The sequence below is a fragment of the Embiotoca jacksoni genome, unplaced genomic scaffold, assembly GCF_022577435.1.
Source record: "Embiotoca jacksoni isolate LCO1_2020_lvr unplaced genomic scaffold, fEmbJac1.0.p SCAF_4, whole genome shotgun sequence".
Taxonomy (NCBI): Eukaryota; Metazoa; Chordata; class Actinopteri; family Embiotocidae; genus Embiotoca; species Embiotoca jacksoni.
In genome coordinates this window covers 18,028,565-18,040,671 of record NW_027185392.1, presented here as the reverse complement: position 1 = coordinate 18,040,671, position 12,107 = coordinate 18,028,565, and the positions used below count along the sequence as shown (strand labels likewise).

Sequence of the window (12,107 nt, the reverse complement as noted above, 5' to 3'; positions counted from 1 at the left end):
CACGAGGAAAAAGACAAGGTGAAGTGGACTCTGTTCGTCTCTCATCCCAGCGACTCATTTCGGTACATCTGTGTAATACTGTATACAAAAACACACACACACACACACACACACACACACAAGAAGAAGTCCAGAAGCATCGTTTCCAACTTTTTATTTAAAAGTAAATATTCTTTGTTTTCCTCTCTTTTTATTCTAAAAGCCCACCTCGCCATTGCCTTGCTTCCTGGTTTCCTGCTATTTCCATGACAGAGTATGTGGATGAATTAAAAAAAAAACAGGTAAACAATCCTTTACTCATGTGTGCACACTGCCCACCACCGCTTTTGTGTTGCACCTCACACTCGTCTCTTCCCTGCAAACTGTGGGGAGAGCACCGTGGCCTCTTGTTACTGTATCATATTCTCAGACACACTGTTTATACAGGTGGTGGACCCCCCCCCCCCCCCAGAGCCACACAGCCAGGCACACCAGCATACTTTTATTCAGGGCAAACAAACCCACTGCCGTTGTCAGTTTCCTGAAAGGAGACCATTACGAGGCTCGTTTAGTGCTCTAGCTGTGGTGTTATCATTTATTAGAGTAGTCTGGGTTTTTTGGGGTTTTTTTTTAAAACCCAACTCATCACCTATGTTGACCACAAAGATAATGGATATATAACGCTGAATAAACATCGCACGCCTTTTAAATCCAAAATACATTTTATTTTCAAACACACCATAGTTGTCATAGCGGTCAACAATCCAAAAGTCAGAGGAACAGCCATATCAGCAGTGTAAGTGAGCAAACAACACTTGTGTCATCACTTGTGTCACTGAAAAATCAACACCTAATAATGTGGAAAATGTTCTGCAGGATGTGAGTTTAATTTGTTGTTTGGATGGGGTTTCTGTGATTCTGAGTAGCTAATCTAGTTTTAAATATTTAAACATACAAGAGTCCAATAGGATTCTGTTCACTGAACTCCTCAAACAATAATAAGGAAGATAAAAAAAAAAATCTTCCTTCAGGCACTTTTCTGTACAAGAAGTTTCTCTTTGTGTCCAAAGAAAAAACAAATTGGGTGTGAATGGAGTAAAGTGTTGCATGTAGAGGCAGCTGTCTGATGTGTAGTGTGTCAAACTGACACTAGATAGATAGATAGATAGATAGATAGATAGATAGATAGATAGATAGATAGATAGATAGATACTTTATTAATCGTGCAAGGGGACATGTTTTCGCTACAGCAACATGTACAGGTACAGGGTAAAGCAATAAAAATAACAATAAAAATAGAGGTAGAGTTTTTTTTATTTTTTTAAATGCACATTATATACAAATAAAAAAAAGAATAATGTTAAATTAAACTAAACAACAGTGAAAAATTAATGAACATGAATCTATCAATACTACCAGAATAAGGATTTTGGTCATTTAAAAGCACAGGTGTGAAGAATAAAATTGATAAGCTGCTTCAGGTTTGGTGTAGCAACAAGAGCTTCATTTCACTTAGGGGAGGCCTTGCTCTTTAGTTATTGATTCAACCTTTGCTTTTCCTAATGAGACAAGTAAAAATGTCCACCATAATGTCCCTGTTGGTTCATTGTGACACTGTCATGACTTGTTCGTGTTTGACGTAACACCTGCGCCAGTTTTCAAACATATTTTGCAGTTACAATGATTAGTTATGATTAGCTGAATCCAGAGAAGGTTGAGTTATACTTTATTGATTTCTGTGGGGAAATTAACTTTCTCCTCTGGGGGCCATGCTATAAATACAGGCAGCCAACCACTGACCACCACCAGTCCAGGGGGCAGTGCCTTGCTCAAGGGCTGTGGCAGAACGTTGCAACTAGATCGGCTAGCGAGGAACAACGCCAGAAGTTTCTTCTACTAGAGATGAGGTTCGTGTTCCCTGTTACCGTGTTGGTCATACAACAGAGATCCAGGTCTCTGCTGCTTTACCCTGAATGCCCAGACGGGGGTGATGTGGTCTGAGCAGAACAGGCCCACTCCATGCTTTTTTCCACATAACCCCCCCCCCCCCCTCCCCATCCCCCGCCCCCTCCTCAACATTTCCCTCACAGGCTCATTCCCGGCCCACTCTCCATGTCCTGTCCAAACCCACACTCTTCTTACATCAAATCCCAACCTCATTCAAAGCCCTCGCCAGGCCCACACTTGCTTAAATTGGAGTCATGCATGTTTTACTGACAAAAAAATGTCTTTTTTTTTTTTAAATATTTCCTCTGTAGTTTTCATGCTCTCATGATCTCACATCCTCGTGTGTCTTCATTTCATTGGACATTTGGGCACATGGGACAAATCTAAATTATGCACAAAAGATGCTTTTCTCTGTTGCGGCTTCTTTTTTGTTTGTTTGGGGAAAACCGTTCATTTAAGGTTTTTGTCTGTTAAAATGTCAAAACTGATGAAAAATCTGAGCTTATGAGATCCCCCAGAGCAGTGACATAAATTTGCTTTTCTTTGTCTAGATAACAGTTAACAGCCCAAAGGTTCAAGTTACAGTCAACTGACAGCAAAACCTCAAAATGACATCAGCTCTTAACAGGCAATGTCATTTCTACTTGCCAGATGTATAACTATAAACATATACAAGCAAACTTATGCAAATTTGCCTGCTTTAAGCGACTCAAGTTACATTCAGAAGTATTAAGTGCAAGTCATTTCAGTTCTAAGGCACTCTGAAGGGAATCTGAGTCAGGCTACAAGACACATGACCATTACTGTGTAAGCATCACTTCATTGTAGCTTTAGAAGCTGATATCTTTGCTGGATAAAGCACTCAAAACGCTATTAATATAATCAGATTTATCATTAGATCCAGCAGAAAATACACATAAAATGGCATAAAATCCTCAACTGGATAAATTGGCTTTTCAGAGAGATTTGCCACGCTAATATTGTTTTAGTTGGTGTGAGGAAAAGATAAGCACACACCCGTTTAACTCTCTCCAGGATAAATAAAGGTGGGTGTGCAGGCCGGAGCCATGACAGAGCCCAGGGGACGAGGACGGAAGAGACAGGCAGGGCCAACCAGACCAGAAGGTGGAGAATCACAAAGAAGGAAGCAAGCTCAGGAAACACCCATCCACACTTTTAGTTTTGGTCTTCATGTCTGATTTTCATGTGTGTTTTCATAACAAAGATTTGATTACCTGCATATATCTCTCAACACGGCCCTCTGAAGCGGAGCGATTTCAATGTTGATCGCAGAGTTTTAGAAGAGAGAAAGAGGGGGTTGGGGAGAGAAAGTTAGAGCAGACATGACCTCTGACCTCACAGCAGATATGTTCGCATGACAACATGTCACCAGGGGAAAGAGAGAAGAGGCCCAGTCACAGCTCCAGTCCATCCAAAAGGTGTTGGACAGGGTAGAAGTTCAGGGTTCTGTGCACTCCAAACTATGTGTGTGGGTGTTGGTGTCATTCTGACGCGTTTTATTCCAATATCTCACAAACTCAACCCTGAAAACCAAACCGTTTTGTAAGTAAGTGAGTGGACATATATGTGGGAGTGAGGGTGAGCAGATGTCATTCAGAAGGAGGGGAAGTAAAGGAACAGGAGTGGTTTGGGAGGTAGTGATGTGGGTGTAGGTGAACAGCAGAGAGTTGTGCAGGAAAGGGTGGTTTGCCAAAATTGCAGTGAGCTCCTCTGTATGTGGGGCGTGTACTGGCGTTAGAAAAAAACTCTCAGTCCTGCAGCTCCAGCAGCGAGGCGGTCTGGGTTTTCAGTCAGGGAACATTCATCATCATCATCATCATCAGTCAGCACAGCTCGCTCTCTCTCTCGCTCTCTCTCTCTCCCTCCCTCAGACATCCCCACAATCTCCCCCTCTCTCTGTGTCTCTCTACAAGCCCTGCATCTCTTTTCTTCTCTCCTCTCCTCTCTTCACACGAGAATCATGTCCTCCAACGGTGCTGACGGGGACCTGCTGCGGATCCCTCTTGGGCTCATCAACAGCGCGGGGAAGTATCTGACGGCGGAGACCTTCGGCTTCAAAATCAACGCCTCAGCCAGCAGCCTGAAGAAGAAGCAGACCTGGACCCTGGAGCAGACCGGGGAAGACGGCAGCGTCGTGTTCCTGCTCTCCCACCTGGGCCGCTACCTCGCCACGGACAAAGACGGCAACGTTACCGCGGACAGCGAGACGCGCGGCCGGGACTGCCGCTTCGTCGTCACAGCGCACGAGGACGGGCGGTGGTCGCTGCAGTCCGAACCCCACGGTCGGTTCCTGGGCGGCAGCGAGGACCGGATCACCTGTTTCGCGCAGACTGCCTCACCGGCGGAGAAGTGGAGCGTGCACCTGGCCGTGCACCCGCAGGTCAACCTCTACAGCTTTGCGCGCAAACGCTTCGCCCACCTGAGCGCGCAGGGGGACCGGCAGGAGGTGTCCATAGACCGGGATGTCCCGTGGGGTGTCGACTCCCTCGTGACACTGGTCTACCGTGATCAGCGCTACCACCTCGAGACTTCTGACAACCGCTTCCTCCGCAACGACGGCAGCCTGGCCACCAAAACGGACAAGGACACCGGCTACGTGTTGGAGTTCCGCTCTGGGAAAGTGGCATTCCGCGACTGCAACGGCCGCTACCTGGCACCGGTGGGCCCCACCGGCACGATGAAGTCCGGGAAGAGCAGCCGGGTGGGGAAGGATGAACTGTTCGGCCTGGAGCGCAGCCACGCACAGGTCGTGCTGACTGCAGGCAACGAGAGGAACGTCTCCACGAGGCAAGGTGAGGCTCTGCAGCGCCACAGAGCCAGAGGGAAAAAAAAAAAAAAAAAAAAATCACATTCAGCATGAAGTCACTGCATAACTGGGCACACAGCAGAGGCAGCTGTTGCATGATTTTGGTGTGTGTCAGAGAATGCAGAGCAGAATTAGTGACTCCTGTTACTTCATTTCTCCCACACCATGTGTTTTTCATTATCATGCCCCCTCCCCCCTCCTTTTGGCCAGCCTCTGCTTAGCTTAACATTTTTCTGCAGTAATTCTACCCCTGCATTGTGGTTGCTGGTCCAGGGTCAGCGTCGGTCTACAGTTATCCATCCTTCTTCCTCTCAGAATAGACTGAGAACAGAGAGGAAAGGAGGAGAAATGTGTTTTGCAGACGAATACGATAACATTAAGGAGGTGGCAGTGAAAACAGGCGACAAAGAGTGAGGTGTGACTCAGACAGTCGGGCTGAATTTGGATCTTTATGCCACATGCAACTGCTTCTCCTTTGTCGCCTCCCAGTCTCAGCCTGATTCTGTGGTGCTGTGCACATGACCGATCATTAACAGTAGTTCATCCATGCAATCAATACGAGTTTGTTTTGGAGTATAATGTGTTTGTGTGTGGGTCAGAGAGACAGAGAGAGAGCATTCAATGTGAGATGGATTGAAGAAGAAAGATAATGTTTGTTTGAAAGAGGTCAGTGTAGATCGAGCCTTGTGACCACAATTGCAAGACTGAGGGACAGCACATGCGTTAGAAGGACCAGGAGAGAGGCCCAGTTCTCTTTCCTTTGTCTTTTTTTTTTTTTAAGAACCACCATCTTCTTCATCTGGAGCCAAAGAAATTGAGCAGTAGGCCAACATGAGCATTTTGTCAGCTAGCAGCCAAATGGCTAAAATCGGGCCTATGTCAAGTTTCAAGTGTGAAGATTGCTGGTTATGACTTAAGATGCGAGTTTTTCTGCTCTAGAACATTTTGTCTTTCAAAGATGCACTAAAGGCGCACGAACTCAAATTTGTATCTTAATAATAGTTTGAATGACCACCTGTAATATAAAATGTGTTAGGATGAACCCACCTATCGGCCGACTCTTCAGTTCCCAACAGCTTTGCAGAGCTTTAGCTCATTGTTTTGGTTTACTTTCACGGTTCTCATTGTCAGGCGGCTGCTTTTAGTCCTAAAAACCCAATGTACTCAACCTGCTCAGCGCTGTATGGCAGACCGTCATAGCAACTACAGTAAGTGCTGAATCTGCAGGAGCATTGAGCAGCCAAAGACACAGAAATTTGATAAACAACAAAAGTACACATTAAAACAAAAGAATATCTGAGTCAAACATGCCATTTGACTCCAGATGGATGTTGCTCCATATCTGCTATATATGAATATACAGTGTATGTCACAGGTTGTTGCTCTGCTCCCTAATTGCCCAAAAATAGCCCTTGTACTTATTCACCAGGCCAACACTTTTTTTTGCAATTTTTGCTTTCAAATATCTGTAGAGGGTCAATCTTGCAGTCCTCATCTTGTTAGAGTGTTTTGAGTCCACAGCTTCAGAAACTAAACAGAAGCAAGAATGTCCATATCCTCACAGTATGATAATTAGAAGAGAATGAGACATGTTGTAAACCTGACTGATCGATGCAGTTCGATCATTTAGAACTGATCAACTTTTATCATGTGGGAAAACTAGCTTCCTTACTGGCATCACCTGTTCCTCTCATTCAGCCCCATTGAGGACTGGCCTATTTCCTGCAATATCTGGGTAGCTATAGAGAGTTCAGGATATCCTGTCGCTTTAAGAGTCTGTTGGGAGAACTTCATGAATTAGAGGGGAGCAGATTTTCAGACCTCCAGAGACAAATGAAATCTGACAGCTGACTGCCCCACTTTTCTAGGCATGGACCTGTCAGCCAATCAGGACGAGGAAGGGGACCAGGAAGTCTTTCAGTTGGAGATGAGCCGTGAGGACAGAAAGTGTGCCTTCAGAGCTGCTTCCGGAAAATACTGGGCACTGACAGCAGCCGGAGGATTACAGTGCACCGCCTCCACCAAGTAACCACACACACACACACACACACACACACACACACACACACACACAGACACAGCACAGTGTTGTACATCACACACTATTGTTGATACATATCCATCCTTCACAGTCTGCTCACTGAGTTCTGTATTGTGTGGGTGGGTTTCAGGTCCGCCAATAGTTACTTTGAACTGGAGTGGCGTGATGGTCGTGTGTGTGTTCGTGCAGCCAACGGCAAGTATGTGATTGCTAAGAAGAACGGGCAGCTGGCTGCTACTGTTGACAACACAGGTCAGTCGCTGTTCTGATGTTTCTCAAATAACATGAAGTCCTGAAACAGGAGCTTGAGGTGCAAGTAACTAATTACAAATGCTCTAATTAATATAAACAATTAGCGTTTATGTACATGTACTTTTGAATGCACTGTGAAATTGATTAGTTTTAATATCAGGTAAAGTCAGGATTCGTATTTATTCTCGCCCAGAATCGCAGCAAAGCCGACAATACATCCACCTGTCCACTAGAGGGTAGTGTGTCTTAGTGACGCTTGGTGTCTCATTGACATGAGGGGAAGATGCAAGTCACCCGACTTGGGTCATTTAACAGAGGTCATATGACGGACATTATTAAATAAAGTACAAAGACAGTGGAGTCCTTGTATGGACGTTGGAGGGGTGTTCTTATGGCGTAAGTCACAGACTTGTATCCAAGAGACCAGGGTTCAGGTCCAGGGAGAGGGTGATGTGGATTTTTTTAAAGCAATATAGTCTTTGTGTGTAACCTTAACCATGTGGTTTTTCACGCTACCACTAGGCAAAAACATCAGACTGACACATGAAACAAGCAAAAATTTGACATGTTACCCTCTAGTGGACGGAAGGATACATTACACTTTGCCATGATATCAGGTTGTACTCGTTCGAAAGTAAAATGTCAGTACGTCTTCCAGACTACAATATCTCAGTACTCTTTTCATCCATGAGGAGGACAAATAACAGGGGAAACCTTGTTTCCTAGCAGCACCAAGAAGTTTAGATAACCTAAATACCCATGTATGGCTATGGGCTATTATTATCTTTACTTCAAGATGCTTTTGGGAAACAAGTTCCCGATATGTTGATTGGACCCTAATCAGTCTGTCTCTTCAGGGGAGGCTGAACAGTTCCTCATGAAGCTGATCAACCGTCCAATCATCGTTCTACGTGGGGAGCAAGGTTTCATCGGGGCTCGTAAAGCCGGGATGGCGACTCTGGACTCCAACCGAGCATCGTACGATGTTTTCCAGCTGGAGTTCCATAACGGTGCCTACGCCCTCAAAGGTAGGTGATTGTGTAACATCATGACTTCACAGAAACATGGTGTTGTTTTAGAATGGTTCACCTGTAAATTACAAGTCACATAGCTCATGATTGCCGGTAGTTTTCCAAAACAAGGCAAAGCTAGTTATATTAAAGTCCCATGTGTAGTAAATATGTAAATATTAGCATGTTTTAGCATCTGGATAGCAGGTGATTTTTTTATTGTAAGAGATTAACACTGTTTGCTACGCAGCCTTTTCTGACACAAGCACTTTGAGGAGTCTCTTTAAACCTGCATTCAAATATTTTTTGGCTTCTTATGGGCAGTTGAAGCTGTAAAAATACAACATGGACATATCATCAGCTTATAAAACCGAGAGTGAACCTTTTAGCATGCAACAGCTGCATGCATCCCAGTCTTGTGAACCCAATATATTAATAATGCTTTGAAGGAATTTCTTTGAGTGTTCACTTAGTGAAGGATGAACTGATTAGATTTTAGGGCTCAAAGGTCAGTGGTCACTCTGACCTCACATCCTTCCCATGCTCATGAATGTACTATGTTTGGAAAGCCTTGAGTCTGGACAAACTAACTCCAATTTGACTGGTTGGTGGAGCCATACAACCACGAGGCATCATTCTAGTTACATTTTTATGACAATAAGTCTTTTAATAATACAAATAGCACAATAGAGGGGTTGAAACCAAATTTAGACTTGCTGGAAGGGAGATAAGACATAAGACACTTGAAAGTCAACTGAAACCTTTTTAATACAAGACGCTGGATCAGATTCCTTTGCACAATCTCTCCATTGTCTTGTCTTGTGGGTTTGATTTTAATTTGATTGATTAGTTTATGAATGTAGGGATTGTTGTGGCTGTTAAAAATAGTGCTCACCACAACCATGTTTATCTCCACTGTGCTTCAGTGAAAATCAATCTTGAAAACATCTAATGGGAATAACGTTATGGTTCGAAGCATCAGTCATCTGAAACCCACTTCAACCAGCATACATACTTAGGCCTGAACAGTGACTCACTGTGATGTATTATTATCATTATCTCCATGATGAAATGGGGGTTTTGTGTGATGTCGAGTAAATTTGACCCTGAAAGATTTAAAAAACAATCAGCCAGCTCTATATGTGCTGTGTGCATGTGCCAAGCCTCATTAAGTGCGTTGTTTGTCCAGACTCCCAGGGGAAGTACTGGAGCGTTGGAGACGACACAGCGGTGGTGTGCGGCAGCTCCTCGCCTGTCCAGTTCCTGCTCGAGTTCTGCGACCTCAACAAGATGGCCATTCGCGCTTTGGGCGGGAAATACCTTAAAGGAGACCACGCAGGGGGGCTGAAGGCCACCGCAGACTCCCTGGACAGTGCCACCCTCTGGGAATATTGAGAAAGCACAGCCGGACTTCTCCACTGTCTGACACAACGCTTCAAACTATTGATAAATACTGTAGGTAGCTGTTTCTCTTTGCATATATATATGTGTGTGTGTGTGTGTGTGTGTGTGTGTGTGTGTGTGTGTGTGTGTGTGTGTGTGTGTGTGTAGTTGTGAATATGTTTGGATGGATGTCTGGTGGAAATTGAAGCTGATGAACTGGAAGTCGTGGCACCAAAGCACTACAGGTGTTTGATTTATTTTTATTTTTTTCTTGGTCATTATCTCTTCTTACTGGGCTTTTTACTGGAGTTTTGGATTTCCATTGACTTGCCGTTTAATTAATCTATTATAATGTGGTTGCACATTATTTGTTTCACTTCCAGTCAATTTTACACAAGCTGTACCTGATAAATGTCAGGTTACTATTATTAGTTGTGCCTATCTGTGGTAACTACTGGTTTAACAAACATGTAGAGCGCTATAACTCATAACCTACAATATGTAACCTTCTCCTCTTAAATGTCCTGCTGCTTCTGTATGCTGCTTTCACATCCTGTTCTCTTTCAAACTCTAAAGCAGAATGCACATCGGCTGAAGCGATGTTACTGATTTACATGCTCCTGCTGTAAATAATGCTTTCTTTGTCGCTGAAAACATAGTAACCATGGAAACGCAGAAAGGGGATATGGCTGCCAGATTTACCATATTTGTCGCCTGTGCACCCTCCAGTTTTCCTTCATTAATCGTCAATGTGCCGAAGAAAATTTCAGTGAAGGGGTAAGAGGTCAAAGTTTTTCCTTCAACACTAGATCCACACAGTTTTATCTGGTTCCCCGGATTTTCAATTATATTACAAGATGAAACAAAGGAAGGTGACTAAAAGGACCTTTAAAATCTACTCATTGAGTGAAGGAGCTTTTCTTAGCCTTCTGTTCAGAGGGGTGATGGGGAAGTGGTGGATAATGCCTTGCAAGCACACACAAGTCTATACCTTCAAATGCACAAAGGGACTTAAATAAATGTATTAATTCTAACTGTGAAAACATGGTGACTAAATATCTGCACAAATTTGATTAAAGTTAGAAGCACATGTTTGTAGTGATGCCTTTGGCTGAGTGCTGCTGCGGATGTGTAAACACAATGGTAGAGTCTTCTCTCTGTCTGTCATTGTGGCTCTGCCTTCCACACAGCATTCAGTTTTCCTATTACATTTGAACTGAACTGAGATTAAACACCAATAAAGTTTTCCCTCCTAACAGCGGACCTAATTCTTGATTATTATTTTTTTCCAGTTGCTTAATTTTCTGTCATCGATTTTGTACCAGAGAAAACTCTTTCAGCCATGTTAGTTATGTGGCTCTGTGGATGACAGTGCGAGTCTGTTGGCGCGCCATTTTGGTAGAAGGAGACATCGGGACGTTTAATAGGTTGGTGCAAAATCTTTTATGTCTCTTCTGGCTCCCCTATAAGGTTCACATTTGTTGTTTTATATAGTGAATATATTTGTATTAAGTTCTATTTGACTGGTGTTCCCCTTCAAAATGAATCAGAGTACCTCAGGTGCTCCTTCCGTTATTGCTACGCTTCACTTTGTCCAGTACTTTGGGTTATGACCAAATACCTGCAAAACTCAGCACGCTAACATTTTCATTGCGAGCCATTTAGCAAGCTAATGTGAGTAAAGTAAAGCCTCGCAAGACGCTAGCACAATGGAGGACTCGTCTTAATCGTAATTAGAGTGAACCAATCCTTTGAAAAAAAGGAAAGAAGTAGAATAACTACCTGTGATCGTGAGCCTCTGTTAAGTTGGAGTTTACATCCATGTCTGTCCAGATTAATATATTTTATGTTGTCAAGACTGAAGGAACTTGGCCAACTACGCTGATTCTCACAAAATACAAAGTTCCATGACAGGAGACAAATGCTTCAGATATGGAGATTTTGTCTTAAGGATTCTTGAGTTATGGCCACAAAAGTGTTTTGTAAGGTCACAGTGACCTTTGACATTTAACCAGCAAAATGAAAACAGTTTATCCTTAAATCAAAGTAAATGATTGTGCCAGATTTAAAGAAACCTCCTCAAAACATTGAGATATTGCATTAATGAGAACGGGATGGACAACCCCAAAATGTAATGTCTCTGGCAGTTGCTTTCGTGGAAGTATAAAAAAAACAAAACTGGAAATACTGGAGGTCCTGCAAAGAAGAATGGGAGAAACTGCCCAAGAATAGGTGTGCCAAGCTTATAGCATCATACTCAAAAAGACTTGAGGCTGTAATTCCTGCCAAAGGTGCTTCAACAAAGTATTGAGCAAAGGCTGTGAATATTTGTGTGTTATATTTTCATTATTTTTCATAGATTTGCAAAAATTTTAAACAAACTTCTTTCACGTTATCATTATGGGGTATTGTGTGTAGAATTTTGAGGGGAAAAATAAATGTAATCCATTTTGGAATAAAGCTGTAACATAACAAAATGTGGAAAGAGTGAAGCGCTGTGAATACTTTCCGGGTGCACTGTAGTTTCTTTGAGGGCCAGAAATCTTTCTGTCCCATTGATGCTACCGTGATAACAGTTCTAACATTAAAAAGCTGGAGGAAGAGGAGACGAATCAGGTCAGAACTTAAATTGTTAATAGGATACGTGTGTCGCTATTTCATATTTTTC

The 12,107-nt window shown here is 43.2% G+C and overlaps 1 protein-coding gene across 1 annotated transcript; it reads left to right on the top strand.

The window, feature by feature from the left end:
* The first annotated feature begins 3,691 nt into the window (after positions 1-3,691).
* On the top strand, positions 3,692-10,695 carry LOC138208862 (fascin-like). The gene is made up of 5 exons (XM_069167057.1): positions 3,692-4,739; positions 6,622-6,778; positions 6,925-7,046; positions 7,904-8,074; positions 9,246-10,695. The coding sequence occupies exons 1-5, from the start codon at positions 3,908-3,910 to the stop codon at positions 9,449-9,451; spliced, it is 1,488 nt and encodes a 495-aa protein (XP_069023158.1). The 5' UTR covers positions 3,692-3,907; the 3' UTR covers positions 9,452-10,695.
* Positions 10,696-12,107: the final 1,412 nt, after the last annotated feature.